The sequence below is a fragment of the Streptopelia decaocto genome (genome assembly GCF_964273445.1).
Source record: "Streptopelia decaocto genome assembly, chromosome: 3".
NCBI classification, from domain to species: domain Eukaryota; kingdom Metazoa; phylum Chordata; class Aves; order Columbiformes; family Columbidae; genus Streptopelia; species Streptopelia decaocto.
Window position 1 is genome coordinate 69,859,358 of NC_138656.1, and position 21,605 is coordinate 69,880,962.

The window sequence follows — 21,605 nt, forward strand, 5'->3', positions numbered from 1 at the left end:
GTCCTTTATCGCTCCAACACTGTAGCAAGAGGGTCTTTTTTCAGTATGTTCCAGCCCAGACCCTTAAAATATGGTAACAGCAATATCACTATCATGTTACGTGATTGCTTCTTCTCATCCTGCACTCAGTGAATAAGTATTCAAGACCAGCCCAAATTTATACCAAAAATATTTGCCATGTATTTTAGATAAGGTATCATAAACTTCGAACACAGCAGAACAGATTTTATGTCCACCATTTCCTTTTCAACTCATTTATTGTTTTCCTTCCCTCTTCAGTTTCATACCCCTACACACATTTTACGTGACAGTGTTGCTTAAATACCTTCAATAAAATAGCCTCAGCCAGTGAAGCAAGCACAAGCACCTTATGAGGTGTGCCCAACTTCTGACTGCAGCCCTTTTCTTTTGCTGCTGTTTATAGATGACATAGGAGCCCTTGTTGACCCTGCAGCTCACTTAATTGACTTAAAGCTGGTAGTGAGTGAGGGAAACAGAAACATGGCATTCATAAGCTTTTTGGTCTCCTGCTTTGTGATCGGCACTGATGTCGCTTTCTCTTGCCAGAATACCGATGACTTTGTGGGGGCCAGTTCTCCAGGGGACATTGTTATTGGAGGCTTGTTTGCAGTTCATAGTGAAATGCTGCATCCAGAAGAATATCCCATCAAGCCAGTAATTCAGAATTGCTCTGGGTGAGTAATACTGGAACTGAATATATAACAAAGAAGAGATGACTGACATTGGGCATGTACCTCATATTAAGATCAACAAAATCTGCTTCTCTTGCATTTCTTAATCTTAAAAAAGACCTTGGACATCATATAAATTGTGCATAAATTAATATAGGATGATAAAGTATGGCAAAGTTATAGTAAAAAAAAATGTGGCTGCCTGAAGAAGGGAATGAGCTTTTTATCCTATTTCATTCTTCATATATAATCAAATAACCCTGGAGGTTTGTGCTGAACAATCGTTTAATTTCCATGTAAATGCTAATTTGTTGCTATATGTGTGAAGTACACTGCTGTGCAGCTGTTCATTATTTATTATGAAGTTGGACCTACCTGATTTGAACACAGGCGAAATGTTCCATTTTACCAAAGCACATAACAGAGTATGTCCCCCACCTCACAGGGCAGCTCAGTTGTAATCTATGACAGAACCTTACTGACTAGATTGTAATTATTGTTGTAATTACTGTAATTATTACACTTTGTATTATAATTGTGGCATTACATTATATGAGAGACTATATGTAAACACCATGTCATGTATGCATTCACGTTCAGATTGTGCATCAGAATATTTATTTTGTTGGCTTCAAATCCTCCCATGCTTAAAATGCCCATTTTTCTAGAAAGAATGCAAAGGAAACCTGGTGAAGAACTTCATTTTAAGTATTTAACAAAGCTTTCCTAAGCCCAGGAATTCCAAATATGTGTTTTCTTTAATTTTAATACATGAGCAAATCTTCAAATTTTATTTGAATTTTACATGCAGCTTAATCTCACTTCTGAATCTAATAATCAGCTGAACATCAGGTGTCCATCTGGATTTATTTCAAAATGATGACAAAGTTGATAATTTCGTCAGTCTTACATTATTTTTCTAGAGAGTCATCAATTGTCTCAGGCCCATTTGAAGTTTAATTTAGTTTATAAGATCTGTAAACTTGTGAAGTTTGTCTGAGAGGAGGGTTGGTTGTGTTGCAGACATTTTCTGCTAGCACAGTTCTGATTAAGCACCTCTTATAATATCCACTGGAGATAAGGGGAACAGCTGGACTAACTTCATCAGGTTTAGAGAGGATTTTAAGAACATGGATGCAACTAGCAGAAGACCTCTATTTCTGAAATATCTTCTTATATCCTGAAATATTTAGTGCTTTCTTTTCTTTATTTCATTATTTTGATGAAAGTAAATACATTTTTAAAATAGCTTACTGGGCAGATGAAGTAAATTAGAATACACTCACTGACTTTGAAATATGCTTCCTGAAGATATCACTTGCAAATTTTCATGTAACATGAAAATTAACTTTTACCTTTTTGTTTTCAGAAAAAAAAACAAAAAAACAAAAAACAAACACCTTTATTCAGGTTTATTTTATGTTTTGTGTTTATTTTGCTTAATATCCCATTTAGCTGAGACAAAAATATCTGATTTCTAATCTTTTGCACACTAAAACCCAATCAAATCACACAAAACATAGTATCCATCACTTCTTTTCAGTAGTTGTCAAGTTCTTAGTGATCCTCAAAATGAACTTTGCTTCAGCCTTGTTCCCAGCAATGTTTTTTCTAAAATGAAACTTCTGTGTTTTCTGACAGCTTTGAAATTCAAATTTTTCTTCAGACACTTGCAATGATACATGCTATTGAAACCATCAACAATTCAACGCTCTTATCTGGAATTACTCTGGGCTATGAAATCTATGACACATGTGCAGAAGTTACAAAAGCCATGGCATCTGCTCTGAGGTTTCTCTCTAAATTCAATTCTTCTGAGGATGTTGTAGAGTTCAAGTGTAACTACTCAGACTACGTCCCGAGAATTAAGGCTGTCATTGGAGCCAGCTACTCGGAGGTGTCGATGGCAGTTTCAAGGCTGTTGGCTTTGCAACTAATCCCACAAGTAGGTTTGAGGAAATTGTTTCATTTCGGAGAGAGGGTCAAATTTACCATGCTTAGAATAAAGGTGCAGCTCTGATCATAGGGATTGCAAAAGCCGCGTGTTTGCTCCAGGGCAGGATTTGGCTCAACTGAAGGACATCAGAAGGGGTGGGATTCAACTCTAAATGGAGGGCTTGATTCACTTGCCTAAACAAAGGCATGACCTACATGCCTCCAAGCGCAATATCAGGATGGTGCTGGGCTCTTGTCAGCCTGGCAGTGCCATTAGTCCTGCATGGTTGTGCCAGTTGCTCCAGTGTACCTTGGATGACACTCAAGAACTTTGTTCAGGCAACAAAGCTACACCCACCGTGTTTAGTCTGGCTGGTGGTGGATATGACAAAACCCAATCTCAAGCTGAAAACAGACAAAATCAAATTTGGCCAGAAATTTGGAAATTCTCTTTTGCCTGAAAGAGATCAGATTTTAGAGTCTAACTATGGGCAATGAAGTGAGGAATACTGTTCTAAACCACCGTTTTACTCCTGTTGCTCTTCAAGCAGTTGTAGGAAAGAAGGAATACAACTGTCTACATCCACACTGGTCCTTCCCAAAACATCCTTCTCTATTTCTGTCCTCTCTAGGACTATTACAGTCTCACACTTGTACTTAGGCCTACTTTATCCACGGTAAAAGAGTTGGGGTCAAGGCCAGGACCAACAAGGAAAAAAGAGATCCACTTCCACACCTGCCTGTGTTACACATTGGGTTTGGCAATTGGACATAAATTACCTCACTGCAAAGTAGCAACATAGTAACCAAACATGTAGAAAAGACATAAGATCTGAACTAAATATAACTTCTAACTGAATCTTCTCCTCTGCAACAGTAGGAAGCAATTATGACCTCCAGCTCCACCACAGGAGCAATAGTAAGTATGAAAATTAAAATGCCACACTTGAACATAATCAAAAGGCAAGTCATGAAACAAACCTGCATTGGGATGTAGAGGTGGAAAAGGTAAACCAACAGATTTTTCTCATCAATGGCATCTGTAATCTTCTGACATCAGTAAGATTTGGTATCCCCTCCAGACAGGTGACTCTCATTTTGGAAAGCTTAGATTTATTTTTTAAGAACTGTCAAGCAATGTATGAAATATAAGTGTAGGAAAACAAACAAACAAAACAAGCAAACAGAAATGCATTAAAAGTGAAGAGATTTAAAGAAAGATGTTCCATTTACCTTTGTTCTAGCTTCATTCACAAGGAAAAGGTAATAAATCTTTTATCTGAAAGAATCATAGCATTATGTAATGTTGGTTGTTGCCTGGTTTTCTGTGAGATTCCTCTAATAGACTTAATGATCCTTTTAAAACATAGTAATTAAAACTTGGAGAGAAAATATATATGTGGGTGAACCATACCTACATACTCAGTGACAGAAAAATGCCGCAAAGTGTAAGGGTACAACCAAGTTGAATAAATCAAACAATACTTAATGCTTCCAACATTTTAAATATTGTTTGGGATAGCATGTTGATGGTATTTGAACAGTGTAAAACAAAATCCACCTACCAGCATAACTGTCATATCCATTCTGGAAGGTTTTATGATCTGCCTTTACCAAAGCAATGATGTGCATGAGGATGAAAACAGTGGAAGTGGTACTGGCATGAGTCTGCATCCAAAGAGCAGGGCAAGGGAACATGCCCCTTCTGGCTGCACATTACTGATGTTCAGCCACAGGATGAGGGAGCTCTGGGTCAGAGAGTGGTTGTGGCAGTTTTGGACTTCTTGGCATCCTTTGCAGAAGACCTCCTCTGTAACTGAATTGTTTGCTCCTCTTAGGTCAGTCCTGCATCATCAGCTGAAATCCTCAGTGACAAAATCCGGTTTCCTTCTTTCTTCAGAACTATCCCCAGCGATTTCCATCAGACAAGAGCAATGGCCCACTTGATCTGTGAGGCTGGGTGGAATTGGATTGGAGTAATAGCCACTGATGATGACAATGGACGCTTTGCTTTGGAGAGCTTTGGGGTCCAGGCCATGGCAAACAACGTTTGCATAGCTTTTAAAGAAATGCTGCCTGCCTATCTCTCTGACAGCACCTTTCACACTAAAGTTGATCATGCAGTTGAGAAAATTGTCAAGGAAACCAAAGTAAATGTTATCGTTGTCTTTATGAGACAGTTCCATGTGCTCAAACTATTTAAGAAGGCAATTGAGAGGAATGTAAACAAAATCTGGATTGCAAGTGATAACTGGTCGACTGCAGTCAAAATCAGTACAATTCCCAATATCAGAGAGCTGGGAACCATTGTGGGATTTGGATTTAAAAGTGGAGACATCTCCACATTCCAAGACTTTCTGAGAAATCTTCATGAAAAGCCTACTGACAACAACAAGTTTTTACATGAATATATTACGCTTTTGTCAGCCTGTGCACACCTGGAATACCATGATTTTCAAGCATGTATTGCAAACCAGTCCCAGGATGATCTATTGCAAAATGTTGAAAATAAGCAGCAGATCTGGAGAGATGATTTTTTGAATGCTAACATTGAACCAGGATTTATCCATAGTACTATTCTTGCAGCCTATGCCATTGCTCATGCCATTAAAGGGCAATGCAAACACAGAAACTGCAAGGATCCCTCTGCCTTCGCTCCCTGGGAGGTATGATGATAATTCTTTCAGGAGTCATTCTCTCTGCAAAACTTTCATCTCATTTTTGCTCCCACATTCCTGGATTTACTAGCTTGGTCCTTTTACTAAGTGACTTTTTCTTCCTGTTCCTGCCTTTCTTCACCAACTGAAATCACAGACCATGTGCTGGAGTAGCAGTATCTAATTGCTGCAGTGCTTAGAACTAGAGTGCAGGTTTGTTCCCTTTTTTTTGGGGGGGGGGCAATGTAGACACAGAAGCTCCTGGTGCTAAGCCATGGCTGTGTTCTGCTGTAGGTAGGGAATGATTATTGCATTTCACGTACAGATAGCTAACTGATCATAACTGCATATCCACCATCTCCTTCTTCGTGGATACAATAGCAATGTCTGTAAACACTTGACTCCATGGGCGCAGAAGGGATTTTGAGCTGCTGGGCCTCATTAGCTACCCTAACTCTTCCCCTGTCCCTTCCAAAGGGCACACAGAGTAGGCACCAGCTTGGATGAAAGCTCCAGTCTGCAGGCTCCTTGCTGTAATGTGTTGCCAGGTACTCATGTGGTACAGAATAAAATACATGGTCAATCTACAGTCTTATCAGCTGTACAGCTACTAGTGACTGGTCCTGTTGCTGCTATAATACACAGCAATTAGTCCTCTTGAGAGATGGGGATATTGCAGGACAGGCGCATTCAGCAGAGTTTCAGGTTTCCTCTCTCACCATTGTCCCTGTTTTGTCTGAATCAAGTATTTTCCAATGTGAAAATGCAACAGACTATTCGTCTGTCTGATCTTTATTTATATTGAAGTGATTGGTAGGAAAATCAGACACAATCCTTAAATATGTCAGGTATTTCAAATGAAACTCTGCTGGGTGGGAAAATAAGAGGAAAAATCAGACAAGTAAACCTGATCTGACCTTTTGCCCAAAAACCTGCTCAGGAGTATTCACTTTCACACACTTTTGCTCAGAGGATTAAACAAAAGTTCATTTAAAAGTCAAACAACCACTGAAGCACTCTGACTTGCTCTGACCTCTTATCCTAGGTCAGGGCAGGTCAAACCAAGATAGAGAATTGGAAAAAAAAAAAAAAAGGTCCTAGTAAAAATCAGACTCATACATGAATTTGTAGATGTGCATGGGACAATTTCAGGACTGTTCCACAGGAAATGCAACAAATGCAGCTGCATTTGCATCATTGCTGAATTAATTCCCAAACCACCCAAATCAAAAGTCCTGTTAAGAGGCTAAGAACTCATGAAAAAAATGAAAGAGAGAGTTATGTCCCCTGTGCTGTTTTTATAATACATTTCCTCTACATTAAATTTAAACCCTCTAGAAACAAATATAGATATAGGTATATATACAAAGCTTAGGATGCAACTAATCCATATCACACATCTCCGCATACTGAGAAACAGCCAAGACATTAGTGTTACAGACTTTGCAGAAATAACCATCAGCTACATCAAACTGTTGCTATTTATTAGGCCTTTCTGTCTGAATCTCAAGATTTATTCCAAAAGCTCTGTTTTTCCCATATTGTTAGAGAATTTGAAAAGTGGAGAAGAGAAAGATTAAATTACTAGCCTAAGTATATATAAAAATTATATATAGTTATATACAAGTACATAAAATTCCTCTTCAGTCCCACAAAGCTATGCAACACACAACTCAAATGCAATATTGATTAGAAACATGCTTTGATTCTTCATAAATTGGTAGAGATGCAGGGACAGTATGTGAACTCTCAAAACAAATACATGTTATATATGAAAAAATGACATTATATACACAGAATGTGTTATATACATATATTTGCCAAAGCCTATTGAAATAATATACTTGTCAGTCTGTTCGGTAAGTGCTACTCATATCACAAATCCATGTAAGATCATGCTTTTCAAAGGGCAGTTAAATCCATCTCGTCACCAAAACCTTGGGGTTTTTCTTGTTAATTAATCCCTGTTGCAAAAAAAAAAAAAAATAATCATTAGGCCTGCAAAGGGATAAAACTTTTGCTTCAATTAAGAGCCACGGTATCTAAGGGAAGTCCTTCTGTGGTCTCCTCATGAATGGGGAGTGGGTTATATGTGCCTTAATCGGTCCTTTTCTAGATTTACACAGAATTTTTTGATCTGGCTGTTTGTGACAACGGAGACAGAAATTTCCCCTGTTGAACAGAATGGGTTGCAATATGAAGCCTTATCAAAGCATGTTTGCTTTGATATTTCCTAGAATCTATCAAATATGGCCTTGCTGTTTATTACCATTGTGCCATTAATCACTTCATCTGAGCAAACTGGCAGGTATTGTTCACTTAACAGTTCTGAGTCTCACCTGGCAATAGACAATGCCAGTCAGAGTCACAGCTGAAAATAATGTTAGATATGCTGGGGAAGGTTACTCTGGAACCAAATATTGCCCAGATTGACTCTGGTGACAGTAAAATAACAACAGGAGCATCACTCACTGTCATTCTTTATGAGAAGGGGAGTTTCAACATTAGTTCTTGTAAGCAAAAAGCTTTTCTTTTCCATCATCATACCAGAATTTCCAAGGCTGGAAGAAAATACTAGCATGAATATTTGCGCACATTGCATAGAGTTAAGAAATTATTATTCTTTAATTAACAGGTTTTTAAGGTCAACAGGATTGTCTGAATAAAGTAATTCTGTGTCAGACATCACGTTAAACAGTTACAAAGATGACTTTTAATTTTAAGCTTTCTTTTATTCCTAAGAAGCGACATTTCTTTTTACTTGATATTATCATACGTATGTTGAACTATTGAGTTCATCACACTGACATGATGTTGATGTATGTTATCATTCCTCATACTTACGTTCAGCTCCTTGAAAAACTTGAAAAAGTTACATTCATTGATGATGATAAAGAAATCAAGTTTGATTCCAATGGAGATTTGAGCACCAATTACGATGTACTTCTTTGGAAAGAAATTGATGGCCGCATGGAAATCACCACTATGGCAGAATATGACCCAGAGAAAGGTCACTTTATCTTTGAAGATGAAGAGAAAAAAAAAGAATTCCTGGATTTACGGGTAACTTTTCAGTTGTTGACATAACGTGTGAAATTTCTTTCATATGTTTTCTTCTCCTCCCCGTATTTGCAACTGAAGTATGTGTCAGCTAGAAATCTCTCTCGTGGTTTCAAGTTCTACTTTTAGAGGAAAGAAACTTCTCTGTGTATATTCTACCACCTCCATGCACCCTGAGAAGCATGTCAGCCTGTCAGCAGGCTCAGCAGTTTGAAATTGTATTATTATTTATCCAGAATGCTCCTAGGAGATTTCCTAAGATGAGGAGTTATGTCTGTCCTAAGGATGCTACTCCAGAATCTTGAGAAGAGGATTTAAAATAAAAAATGACTGTGAATAAAAGCTCCCTCTCTTACAAGCACCACCATTTATTTTGTACAAGAAGACTCATATCTGTTGATTTTACTGTTTATATATATATATATATATAAAGTTGTGTTGGTTATTTGCTCCTGTTGGAGCATGACTACAGGAGCCTGAGGTAGGTGGTACAACCTGGAGCCCCAGCACTGGTGTAGACAGGACTAGGGGGTGGCCCTGGCCAGTTCCAGCTGGATAATCTGTCATCTGTGCATGGGTGGAGGTCTTAGTTCCTTGTGCAGCTCTGTGCTGCAGAGTATTCACCACTAACAGGACAGGGAGAGGCTGCTTACTCAGTGAGCTGAATGCAACTCTCAGCACATGGACTCGGCTGATAGAAAAGGCTGAGGACAGAAGAAAATCTAAAATCTTGTCCATCTTTGTGGCGCTGCCCAGGGTAGAAAGCAAATGTCTCCGTCTCCTTGTGAGCACCATCTTGGAGGGAGAAGAAATAGCAGTGTCCCTCAGGGCTGTTTCTCCATTTTACAAAAAATTGTCTTTGGAAGGAGGACCTCACCTCAGACCTGATCACACACCCCAGGGTGGTGCTTCATCACTCAGGAATGAGATACCAAGGGTCAGGAACATTGGAGCTGCAGTTCAGAGCACCTGCCGAGGTGTTTCCCCCAAGCTGAGGTGTCTTCCCTGTGCTCAGAGCAGCTGAGCAGTGTTTCAGGATCTCACTTGTGAAGCATTCCACTCGAATTCCCTATCAGATGCTTCTGGGCTTGCTTTGGAGCTGATTCTCAGAAGCCTAAATTCCAGGTTCAAAGAGACACTTTGATCTGCATTTTAAAGGTACAGATGATTCCACTGATTAGGATTCAGGGTCAAAAAATAAAATTATCAGGTGGAAAATGTCCCGTCTGTCGCTTGTTTACTGTGTGGAAAAAATATAAGACACATACAATGCCTTTTTTCAGCATCATTTTCAGATGCCCTTAAAACATGTTAGATACAAAAAGAGACTGCAAATTGCAGAATTACTGGAGGTTTATTTTAATGTTATACCTGAGTTGATTCCCTTTTTTTGTTCTCTGCCCACTGCAGAAGATTCAGTCAACGTGCTCCCAGCACTGCAGGCCAGGACAGATGAAAAAGATTACAGAAAGTCCACACACATGCTGCTATGAGTGTGTTTACTGCCCAGAAAACCATTATAGCAATCAAACAGGTAAGGAATGGTGATCCAAATAAAGATTTATTTAGACATCAATACAACTATTTTGTTTGGGTGTAATGTGCCTTGGCAACCTTGGGTATAACTTTGGAATGGGATTAAAATAATTTGTTTATGCTTGGTTTCCCAAATACAAGTGTTTGGCCTACAAAATGCTTTTAAGAAGACCAAAATACAGCATTAGATTTTCCAATTGACTGGTATTATTATAGTTAGGATGGAAAATCTGGCTGATTTGTCAGTAAGACTGACTCTCGTTAAAACAGAGCCTTGCTTGCCTGTATTTCTGCAGTACACCCAGTTTAATAACGAAGAAATTTTTTACAATGAGGGTTGTGAGGCACTGGCACAGGTTACCCAGAGAGGTGGTAGATGCCCCATCCCTGGAGACATTCCAGACCAGGCTGGACGGGGCTCTGAGCAACCTGATCTAGTTGAAGATGTCCCTGCTCATGGCAGAGTGTTGGACTAGTTGAGCTTTGCAGGTCCCTTCCAGCCCAAACCAGTCTATGAGTCTGTGAAGTTCAAGGGTTATGTATTCTGCTTACCAGCAATTTTTTCTTGCCTTACCAGGTACTGTTGTAAAGTTTGATATAGCTGTACAGTAATACTTGCCAGTATCAAATCTGATGTGTACTTTACTACTGGTTCATTTATAGGTTTGTGCAAAAATTTTTAAAGAGGAAAATTAAATATGGAGGAGAGAGTTGGAATTAAGAGATTTGCAGTACAATGTACTTTTTAATACCCTGTGAGCAGGAGAAAATTAAGTTTTATGTTTTTAGTTCAAATAATTGTGAAATTTCTCTCTATCAGAGGACAGGAATTTTAAAGCAAAAGTAAGCTTTCGAAGCATAATCTAAAGTAATGTCTGTTCTTGCAGTTTCATTTCAAAAGCTGTCTGTACAGAGAAAGCTGGGATTTTTTCTTGTCAAAATAGGCAAATGAAAGAAGCATCGTTCCAATTTCTGCAAGAGAATTGATTTACTCTCAAGTCACTGTTCAGGTTTCAGTTAAAGTTTGCCTGTCCAGAGCTCTGGTCAGGTCACGTATCTCTAGTCAGTGATGATCAAGGCAGTTTTAGGACCCTCTTCGTTCTCCCTGTCCCCGGCTGCAGGCAACCCCTGCTCCCAGCTGGCAGGCACTCGTCCTTTGCTCCTTCTGCCGCTGCCACCGATGTCACCGACGCCACTATTGCCACCACTGCCACTGCAGCCCTGCAGCTCCTCCGCCTGGACTGCGACAGCAATAGTCGGAAGCAAACAGCCCTTCCCACATTCCCCTAGTACCTCAAGCCCAGACAATCCACTTCACCGTTTATTTGCTTCGGGTCTCTAAATTATCTTCCCTTTTTTTCTGCTTTCAGATATCGATTACTGCTACCAATGTAACAACAAAACCTACTGGGCTCCTGTCAACAGCACTACATGCTACAGAAAGACAATCCATTTCCTCGCCTGGACTGACTGGTTTGCTATTTTCCTCCTCCTCCTCTCTGCTTTTGGGGTTGTGTTGATTTTGTCAATTAGTGTAATATTTGCTAAAAACGTGAGCACACCAGTTGTAAAGGCGTCTGGAGGTCTAACCGTCTGCTATATTATTCTCTTCAGCCACTTCTTAATTTTTTTAAGCACTATCTTCTTCATAGATGAACCCACAGAATTCAAGTGTAAAACTAGGCAGGCACTCTTTGGCATAAGTTTTACACTCTGCGTTTCATGTATTTTAATAAAGTCACTAAAAATTTTACTAGCTTTCAGCTTTGATCCTAAGTTGCAGAATTTCCTGAAATGTGTATATAAACCTGTTCCCACTGTGGTCACCTGCACTGGAATTCAAGTCATCATTTGCACCTTTTGGCTCATATTTAAGACACCTTTTGTAAAGCAAAATTTCTCAATCCCAAGAACAATAATTCTGGAGTGCAATGAAGGTTCTATTGTGGCTTTTGGGATCATGTTGAGCTACATTGCTGCCCTAGCCTTCGTTTGCTTCATATTTGCCTTTAAAGGTAGGAAGTTACCAGAGAACTACAACGAAGCTAAATTCATCACTTTTGGCATGCTAATTTACTTTATAGCATGGATTGTATTTATCCCTGTCTATGCAACTACATTTGGCAAATACCTGCCAGCAGTGGAAATCATCGTTGTTTTAATATCCAATTATGGAATCCTCTGCTGCACTTTTCTTCCAAAGTGCTATATCATCATTTACAAGCAAGAAACAAATACAAAATCTGCCTTTCTCAAAATGGTTTACACATATTCCTCCAAGAGCGCCAGCAGTGTTGCTGTTAGTCAGATTTCTTTGGATTCAAAGTCTTCCAGCTCCCGAGCTACTATCTCAGACTTGTGTAAATCTGAGGGAAACTCTGTGAATGGAAACAGCCATTTGCAAGTGCCTGGGCAGAGGCTAATAAAAGGGAAAGTTCTTCCTAAAAATGCTGCAAGGACTATGGCCAGGAGAAGACTCTCCAGCATATGACTGGCAGTGTTAAAATACTAGAAGATGAAAAGCCATCTTTGGGAGCAGTTTTTCCTTCAGGTCTCTTTCCTTTTGGTCACACGAAATGCCTTCTCCTCTGATACTGAAGCAGTTATCCGTTGCCAGATGTGCAAGGCTCTCCTTGCTCACAGAATCCAGCTGCTGCTCCTGCAGGCACCATGAGGCACAGTCCCCTTCAGCAGCTCCCTTCCTTCCCCAGCCCGCTCACATCGACCTGTGGGAACTTACTCTGCAACTGTACTTCCCCAAGTGAAGCAGAAGCATCAGGAAATTATTATTTCTCATAGGCAGGAAGGTGGGAACAGATGGGTTTACCCCACTTTTTTGTGTGTGTGTGTGTGTGTGTGTGTGTGTGTGTGTGTGTGTGTGTGTGTATTTGATGTCCAGTTCTTTAAGGACCTCTTCTTCCCACTTGGCCCTGCTTTACAGATCAAACAGAATCCTCCCTCAACCTTTGTTTGCTAGGATAAACAAGTCACATCCTTTAGTCTCCACTTTTAAGATAGGCTTTCCATTCTCCTGAACATGCAAAAGTAACCCTTTTTACCTGGTATCAGTGAATCTTTTTTTTTTTTCCTCTCCAAAATTACACACTCTATTCCAGACAAATACTGCAGTAACTTTTAAAGTTCCTTGTATTTATCAGGATGATACTGAACTAGAGATAGGTCTATACAAAAATGGAAGAATTTCTCTGGAGCTCTGTAGTTATAAGTATGGTTATCTACATTGTTTCCTCATACTCAGAGGAAATACTCTGATTCACCTCATGCACCTCCTCTGATGCATGAGGAGAGAGGACCCACTATGTTTGTCCCCAGGTGTCCTCTTAGTTGAGGATGTAACATCGATGTGCAACATCAGAACTTATAAACACTAATTAATTCCTATAATTAACATAAATAATGTAACAACCAGGATCAGCATGAGTTTTTTTAGTATATACTTAAAAAATATGATTTTTGACAAGAAGATGACGATTCACCATAATGATGAATAGAAATAGCACAAGAATGAATTGATATGAGCTGCACTGCATAAGTCTCTCCTCTGTAGCTCAGTGGCCATAGCTATGCCCTGCTTTCTGTATGAGAGGCGAAAGGCACATTTATAGAAGAAGGAATTTTTCTGATGAATCAACAGTATCACGGGGCTATTTCAAAGCTTAAATAGCAGAGCTGTGTTGCCAGTCTAGGACTGTGAAGATTCGTTTTCCATGTTCTTAAAGTCCACGTCCTGGACCACAGAAACTTCATTATTTTAACTTCTGTGCCATGTTACTGTGCAATAATATAAATTCCTTGAGTTTTGTCTATGCTTCTGTTTAGATCTGGAATAACTGGATGCTGTGGCAGGCCAAAATAAAATTTAGTAGATTTGGTGTTACACAGACATATTGTATTATTGTTAGAATATGTACAATACATCATTTTTTCTATTATTTCTATTTATATGTTATAACCCATATCTCTATGATTTTTTTCTACTCATATTTTGTTGAAACCAGCTATAAATTGCATTTTAACAGTGGACACAGGCAATGAAATTACTGTGACATGCAGACTATATATGTAATACTTATCTGTGAAAACATTCATAAAGTCATTTGAATGTAAAGCATGCAATTTACATACATATTTGAGCAATTAGCTAAGTTCTGTAGCTGACTGGAAGAATGAAAGTTTATACACATGTATTTATATGATGAATGCTATTCATACATCAGCTGTTACGAATAATATTCTGAACATGAAATTATGTACAACAAAGTTAAAATTCCTGCAGTTTGGTTGCCAATGCAACAAAAAGTCTCTCCCCAAAAGAGAGAAGCAAAACTTAGATTGCACAATGACTGTCAGCACTAAGCTGGTTAGAAAAGTTAATTTGGCTCAAATATTATACCTGTATTTATTGCTTTCGAAAGTGTTCAGTATGTCTTGTCTTGAAGATAAGAGGAAAGGGGATGATTAAAACCATGCCGTTGTTTAAAACTGATTTTGTTTTTTCAATTTCCTTACTTTTCCCCATGAGCTTCGGTTTGTCCTTGAACAGCAGCAATACATGCACCAATGCAGTGTTTCCTCACAGTAGATCTCAATCTGCTTCCTACAAATGTCCTTTAGGTTGAAAGCCAAATATGATAGAGCAATCCTCCCTACAGGACAGCAAGAAAAGTGTCTTGAGGAACAGAGAGTGGGGACAGCAATATGAAGGTCTCCACAGAGATACCTTTAAGTGAAGACACCACATATGGCAGAGTTTCAGAGTCCTGCATGCTATAATATGTCTGACTCTCTAGCTACTCAGGTCTTCTGGATAAAACACAGTTAATGATGGAGCTGAGAGGATGTAACAGGTTTGCTAGCTAGACATGGCAGAAAAAAGACACTGTACCAAGCTGTGTTACATATGTCTTTAAATGCCTTGTCTGCAAGAAGCAAGTGATCGTAAGTAGGTAGATCTTAAGAGGATTGTGCTATCCTCTATAAAGAATTTTAAAAAGCTGAAAATAGGGGTGCAGGACACTACGGGGAGCATCTGCTTGCATCCCCCTGCCCAGAACAGTAAGCATTCCAGCAATCTAACCATTCTTGTTACTGGCCACAGACATTAAATGATCCTGAAACAGGTTTCCAGCCCCAGAGCACAGAACAGGGATCACCTTCTTGAGCCACAGCGAAATCTTGGTACGGTCTTCCCAGAGCCATGGCCTGTAGGTGAGACTGTGTGTCCAGTAACAAGGACATTATCACAGAATGTCCTGAGCTGGAAGGGACCGACAAGGATCATCAAGTCCAGCTCCCGTTCCTGCATATGACAACCCTGCAGTTCACACCATGTGTCTGAGGGTGTTGTCCAGTCTCTTCTTGAACACTGTCAGGCTTGGGGCCATGACACCTCCCTGGGGAGCCTGTTCCAATGCTCCGCCACCCTCTGGGTGAAGAACTTTTTCCTAATGTCCAACCTAAACCTCCTCTGGCACATTCTCCTGCCATTTTCTTGAGTTCTGTCATTGGTCTCCAGAGAGTTACTTTAATGATGTAGGAATGGGAACTGTACATATGTGAGTAAGAAAAGATCAACATGGGACTACTAAATGAATGGAAACTGATTTTAAAAATATCTTCCCAGAATGAGATGTTCTCCAAACATCATTTAAAAAAACCTTTCAATATTGAAGATGCTAGATCTCACTTATGGTAACAAATTTCTGATTTCCTCTACTCAACAATTTGTGTCGAGGGTTAAGATTGCGGGGTGACAATAAAACCCTGGCAGATGTATTGTTAACCCCCTCTTACCCCCCCACTTCCCCTTTTTTGCCCCTCCCTCTCCCCCCTTCCCACTCAGCACAGGCGATCGGGAGGGCAAGAAGAACAGAGAGAAGAGAGTTGGAAAAATTAAAGATGTTTTACTAATGCTACTAATAAGAATAGAGAAAATAATACAAAATATACAAAACCAATCTTGAAAGTCTCAGCAACTGCAGAGCCGGCACCCAAAGTCCTGGATTAGACTCTGCAGCCAAGCGGAGCTGGATTCAGTCTCTCACTAGGCCTCAGTTCTCAGGGATGACCAGCAAGATCCTCTCCTAATGTCGGCCATAAGCAGAAGGGCAAAAGGGACGAGATCCTTGTGATCTCCCACTTTTATATGAAGTATTCACATGAATGGAATGTTATACACAGTTGGTCAATTTCTTAGTCAGTTGTTTCTCATTGCCCCTCTCGCGAGATGTCCATCCATGCTCATCAATAAGTTTGCATTCCATTGCTAGGTTTACCAAAACATGTGTCTGGTTCTCCAGGAAAATGCAGTTAATATGAAGGCTTTAGCTGACAGGCAAAATTCACTGAAAGAGAAACTTGTTTTTAACAAAACCAGGACAATTTGCTTTCAGAAAATGCTGCTTACCTCTGTCTCTGCTCCTCAAAATAGATAACTGAGTATTTGGCTACAAATGGTTCAAGAATCCTCATTTGCGCTGTCACGCTGAGGACAGGGCTTCAGCTGTTGCCAAGCAGTGATCCATCTCTGGGGACTGGGGCTTCCTCAGTTCGCCTGCCCGCATTCTGGCATTGGTGGTAGATGTAAAACCCTTCCCTGTTCAGTGCATCAGACCCGCTGCTGTTGAGACACTGGTATTGTACTGGCACAGGCTGATGCTTACTAAATATGTAGTCCATGCTGACTTTCCTGAATTATTTTTTTCAAGGATATGTTTGTACAGATTGTTTTTCTTTTTAATAAAGGTTTACTCTGTCCAGGACGTGATGGGAACAAAACGAAACAAAACAAGATTTGCAGTTTAATTAAACAGAAAAGCATGTAATGAGAAATGGTATGTTTGAATCTTTCGAAAGTGGTAAAATGACAGAAACACGGATGCGGGCAGGTCTGTGTTACAAAACTGAGTCCACCTTGTGTCGAGTCGTGAAGCTGAACCACCTCGGGTGTTTTTTGAACCGACTTTTGACTTTAACGTCGACGTTTTTATGCTCGAGATGCATTAGGTGAGCCGGATGGCTTCTCGGGGGACCGGCCGCCCCTTGCCGGTGGCTGCCCCGCCTCGCCTCCGGGCGCGGCTGGAGGGGGCCTGCGGGGTGGGGACGGGCGGGGCCGGACCGGGACCGGAGCCGCTCCCGCCGAGGCAGAGGGTCTCGCTGAGACAGAGGGTCCCGCCGCTCCGCGCTGCCCTCGCTGTCCTCGCCATGCTGCCGGCGCGACTCCGCCCGAGACGTCTGCTGTCCGCCGCGCCGCTCCGCCTGCCCGCCCCGCGGGGAGCCGCCGCCGGCGGGGAGCCCGCCCGCAGCCCGGGCACTGTCCGCGGTAAGAGGCTCTGCCCGCCGCGCCGGGAGCGGGGGGCTGGCAGCGGGGCGCCGGCAGCGCCTGGGGGTGCGCGGGGAGGTTTGGCGGCGGACGGGCGGCTCGGGGCCGCGGCACATCGGGGCTGGGACTTCCCGGCGGCCGGGTCCGCACCGTGGCCGGCACGGCAGCTCGGGTGCTCCCAGCCGCTCCCCTGCTGGCGTGGGTGCCCCCACCCGCGGGCTGCGGGGAGGTCGAAACAGACCCACAGAGATTCTCTTTGCATGCAGGGGTTTTCAAAACCCCTCGTGGTGGTAACTCCGCATAACGGAAACCTGGAAGTTTAATCCCCTAATTATTCTTCCAACTACCAGGACACCCCTCCACCGTTACTACCACCCATCATTCACTCTCAGTACATGATTTGACGAAGTGTTTTTTTACTAATCTTTAAGCTGAGCAGGCTCACAAGGTGGTTGCAAGTTACAAACCTTCCAAGTTTGACAAAAAAATCCTCCTCTGGACTGGACGTTTCAAGACAGAAGAAGACATTCCTCCAAGGATCACGTAAGTGCACACTGCTCTTGTCCAAGGGGAACATGGAGCTGAAGGGAAAGTGGTGGCGTGATCCTGATCTAAATCTTTTCTGCGGAGTTTAAACTAGTCAGTTTTTCAACACTGAAAACTTGGAAACAAATTAGAGGGCAAAAGAATTTCCTGTCCTGGTTAGAGGTTAAGATGAAAAATGTTCTTTGCTGCGGTCCCCAGAGCCTGAGATTAAGAACTAGATCTATCTGACTAGACAGCTGTGGTTACAATTATGTGCTGGCTTGTTTATTTTGTTTATTCCTAATGTGTGCTCAGATAAGGATGTTGGTAAACAATATTTTCTGCTTATAGCTCCCATCAACAGTTCTACAGGAGCTGTCATTGAATGATTACATCAAACAAATTATGATTTACTGTAGAATTTGAGGAAAAGTAGAAAAAGAGGTTATGAGAGAAACATCCTCCACCAAGGAAAACCAAGTACTTGACATAGTCTTAGCCTCATTCTTGAAGACCCACTGGACTCGGTGATCTTTGAAGGTCCCTTCCCACGCAAGCCATGCTGATTCTGTGGTTCTCAGGCTCACTGGAAGCTGTCATCCCCCAAGGGAGCCAGTCACTGAACACATGAAACCCCTGTGATGTTAATTGCTGCCTTTTTCTTAGGATGTTTGATAGTGTGTTAGATGTCTCTCTCCAGGACGCTGCTTTTTATCATTGTGGTAACTCCCTGTTTAGGGTCTAACCTTGAGCATAAGCAGCATACAGAGCTGTCGTGCAACAGGTTCAGCCTCTGCCTGTTCCTGCTGGTTCCTGATGGTTTCACTGAATGTTTCTCAAGCTGGCCGGTGGCTTCCCACTGTCCCACCTCTCTTGGGCTGTGTCAATCCCACTATCTTCCCCTAGAGAAAGGTTCAGACAGGTTGCAGAAGCTTTAAAAGCTGTTCACATCATCTGGAAGTGTTTATAAAGACACACACTTTCACCAGTCCATACACATACATGCACACAAATTTCTCGTTTCCATGCCATAGCTGGCCTGCCAAGTGCCTGTCACCGCTTTGTGCTTTCTGGGTGAACAAAATCCTTTTAGAACTGTAAGATCATAAATACTAATACACCAGAAGTGAATTGTGAGACATTGAAGCTGAACTGTCATTGCTTTAATTATAAAAAAAAAAAAAAAAAAGGCAAGATAGCCTGTAAACACAATCTAGCTGCTGAAGATAGTTTGTGCTAAGGGTCAAATCTGGAGTCCTTATTCAAGGTTTTTTGTTTGATTGCCTTTTGTAAAAAACAAACAAACAAACAACAACAAAAAACAACCAAACAAAAACCAACCAATAAACAAACCAGCTGTTACTGACTTCAGCAGAGGTTTAACCAGACACTTGATTAAGGATTGAGTAGCAAATGCCCTAATGTGCAATTAAGAAAGAACATAATCAGGTCTGTTTTCCTTAAAGCAGAGGCAGAAAGCAAGGACAAAGTGACAATCTGCTTCAGAAGAGTTTCAGTTAGTGCATTGTGAAATATGATTAGGCTAATAAACCAGGCTAATAACATTCATGGTTTTACTTTTGTTGCTACAAATGGATTAGTGGATTAATGATTTTATGTGCTAGTCTGATGTGTGTGGTTTTTATTTTCGTTTTTGAAGATGATGTATGTTTACCACTGCAGAAAACAAAAGATGTTACTTAGAATTGCAGGCATTGTCTGCCCCATCCCATCACTCATCCTCTTTAAAGTAAAGCTAAAGGCTTTTTGGGGAAAGAGATCATTACAATATCTTCATTCACAACATAAAATTAATTATTTATGCAAGTATCCTTTTTGCTTATATATGTATAGAGCCATAACTATATATGATGTATATTTATATTCCAGATCTTATTAATATATATCTTTACGCATATGAAGCATTCCAATGTGATTTACGAAAGGAAAATGGCGCAGAGACAACATTATAATGAATATCTTAAGAACTACTGCCAAGTATAACGTCTGGCTCAGAAAAGGACCTAGCTGAAAGTTTTGGGACGATTTTAGTGATACGAAGATTTCCTGTACTCCAGGTTCTTGGAGTACGCACCCTACTGCTGCTCAGAGCAGAGGTGGGTGGAAAGGGGAGCTGAATCAACGCAGCGTGCTGGGCCGTACAACACCTCTTGCAGCAACCACCTCCAAATGCAGGGCAGAAGTTTCCTTTACTTTTGCCTTTAACCAGCAAAAATAATCATGTAGCTTGCTTTTGTTCAGGCATCTGCTCCTGTAATAGCGAGGAGGCTGACATCAGCTGCCAACTTTAAATAAAGCTGCTGTTTCTCTAAAGAACTGTCTAAAAAAATCTGGCTTGTAGTAGTGCAAACTCTGTTTTAATCACCTGCCTAAGCATGTGAAGTTCCTAGCCCACAGCATACTGGTTGCCAACTGAACAGGTTAGACGTGACAGTAATTAATTTCCAAGGTTAATTTTGAATAAAGTTAACTTGCTCGCACATCTGGTTGACACCATGTACACTTTTGCATCTGTCAAAAATCAAAATCTCTTAAATTTCCAGAATTTAAGATAAGATTTCTAGTATATTTACCCCAAATATTTAACTGCAAATACTTATTGCATTAACTTTTTTTTTTTTTCCAGCTTAAAAAAAACCCAGCAAATCATGTAATCCATTAAATGTTGCTTTTTCACTGGGAATGGTTTGGGGTCAGAAAATGCAAAGTTCTTGGTTGGTACATAACCAATCACAGCAAGCCAAAGATGCTTGCTTGAGAAGCTAATTCTATTGTTTTTCAATGGTGACACTATGCCTGCGATGCTCTGGAGACGCTTCACAGTTTTGTAATGATTCAATTCAATAACTTTAATTTCAGGCCAGAGATGCTAGACAAGGCAAGAAACAAAGCTCGAGTTAAAGCTTGTTACATCATGATCGCACTCTCAGTTGTTGCCTGTTTTGCAGTGATTGCCTCAGCTAAAAAGGTGAGTACAGTGCTAATCAACATGTAGCAAACTTAAAAATTATGGAATACTGTGAAAAGTAGAGAAATCTCAGCAGCAGTGACTTACAGCTGCTCTTTTAACTGACCGATGTTCCTGTCACCCTGACACGTAAGTAGTTGATGGCTGTTCCTGAGGCTGGGCAGCTTTCCCCAGGAGCATGGTTACTTGCACCACGCTACTCTTAAGTAGATGTTTTACTTCCACAGGCTGCGGCACGTCATGAGTCCTTAACGAGCTGGAACATGGCAAAGAAGGCCCAGTGGCGGAAAGAGGCAGCACTAGCAGCAGAGTCGAAGACCAAGTAACTTGCTTTGAAATGCCCACTGTCCTTGTAGGAGCAAAATTAAGTCTTGCTGAGAGATATCAGTGAATTTCACCAGGAAAAGGGAACTGTAGTATTGCACAGACTGGAGCCAACAAGGGTAGTTACAGGATCACAAAATGAAATGAGAGATACTCGATGTATTTGTTGCAAATTATTAAAATTAGAATGTAAAAGCAGTAATTAATTTCAAAGGAGATGAGGTAGATTCCTAAGAATGTCATGTATGGGGGAGCCAAGTTTCCACTGTCTGTCTTAAAAGCTTTATTTCAGGCTTATCTTGAGCTGTTACACAGATAAGAGTTCCTTACAGAAAAACTAGCTCTATTTTTCAATGAAAGGTTAAACGTGGCAAAGACCAAGCAGTAGCAGAGGTATGAAAACTGCAAAAATAAGGAGACTTATGCATTTCACTTCTGTAAATCTAAATAAAGAACAAACTGTAATCAGCCAGGATATTACAGATCTTAAACACCGAGAAGAAAGGGTTCGGAGAAGGGAAGGGAGGGGAAAGGGCCCGATAATT

At 40.8% G+C, this 21,605-nt stretch overlaps 2 protein-coding genes across 2 annotated transcripts; both read left to right on the top strand.

Annotated features, from left to right (window-relative positions):
• Positions 1 to 501: 501 nt before the first annotated feature.
• GPRC6A (G protein-coupled receptor class C group 6 member A) lies at positions 502 to 12,371 on the top strand (the record flags this gene model as incomplete). The annotated part of the gene is made up of 6 exons (XM_082048185.1): positions 502 to 695; positions 2,334 to 2,637; positions 4,466 to 5,293; positions 8,135 to 8,347; positions 9,755 to 9,878; positions 11,251 to 12,371. The coding sequence occupies 6 exons, from the start codon at positions 502 to 504 to the stop codon at positions 12,369 to 12,371; spliced, it is 2,784 nt and encodes a 927-aa protein (XP_081904311.1).
• Positions 12,372 to 17,104: 4,733 nt separating this feature from the next.
• On the top strand, positions 17,105 to 21,526 carry FAM162B (family with sequence similarity 162 member B; the record flags this gene model as incomplete). Its single annotated transcript, XM_082048295.1, has 4 exons — positions 17,105 to 17,222; positions 17,654 to 17,765; positions 20,628 to 20,736; positions 20,964 to 21,526. 4 exons carry the CDS (start codon positions 17,105 to 17,107, stop codon positions 21,060 to 21,062), a joined length of 438 nt encoding a protein of 145 aa, XP_081904421.1. The 3' UTR covers positions 21,063 to 21,526.
• Between the last annotated feature and the right edge of the window lie 79 nt (positions 21,527 to 21,605).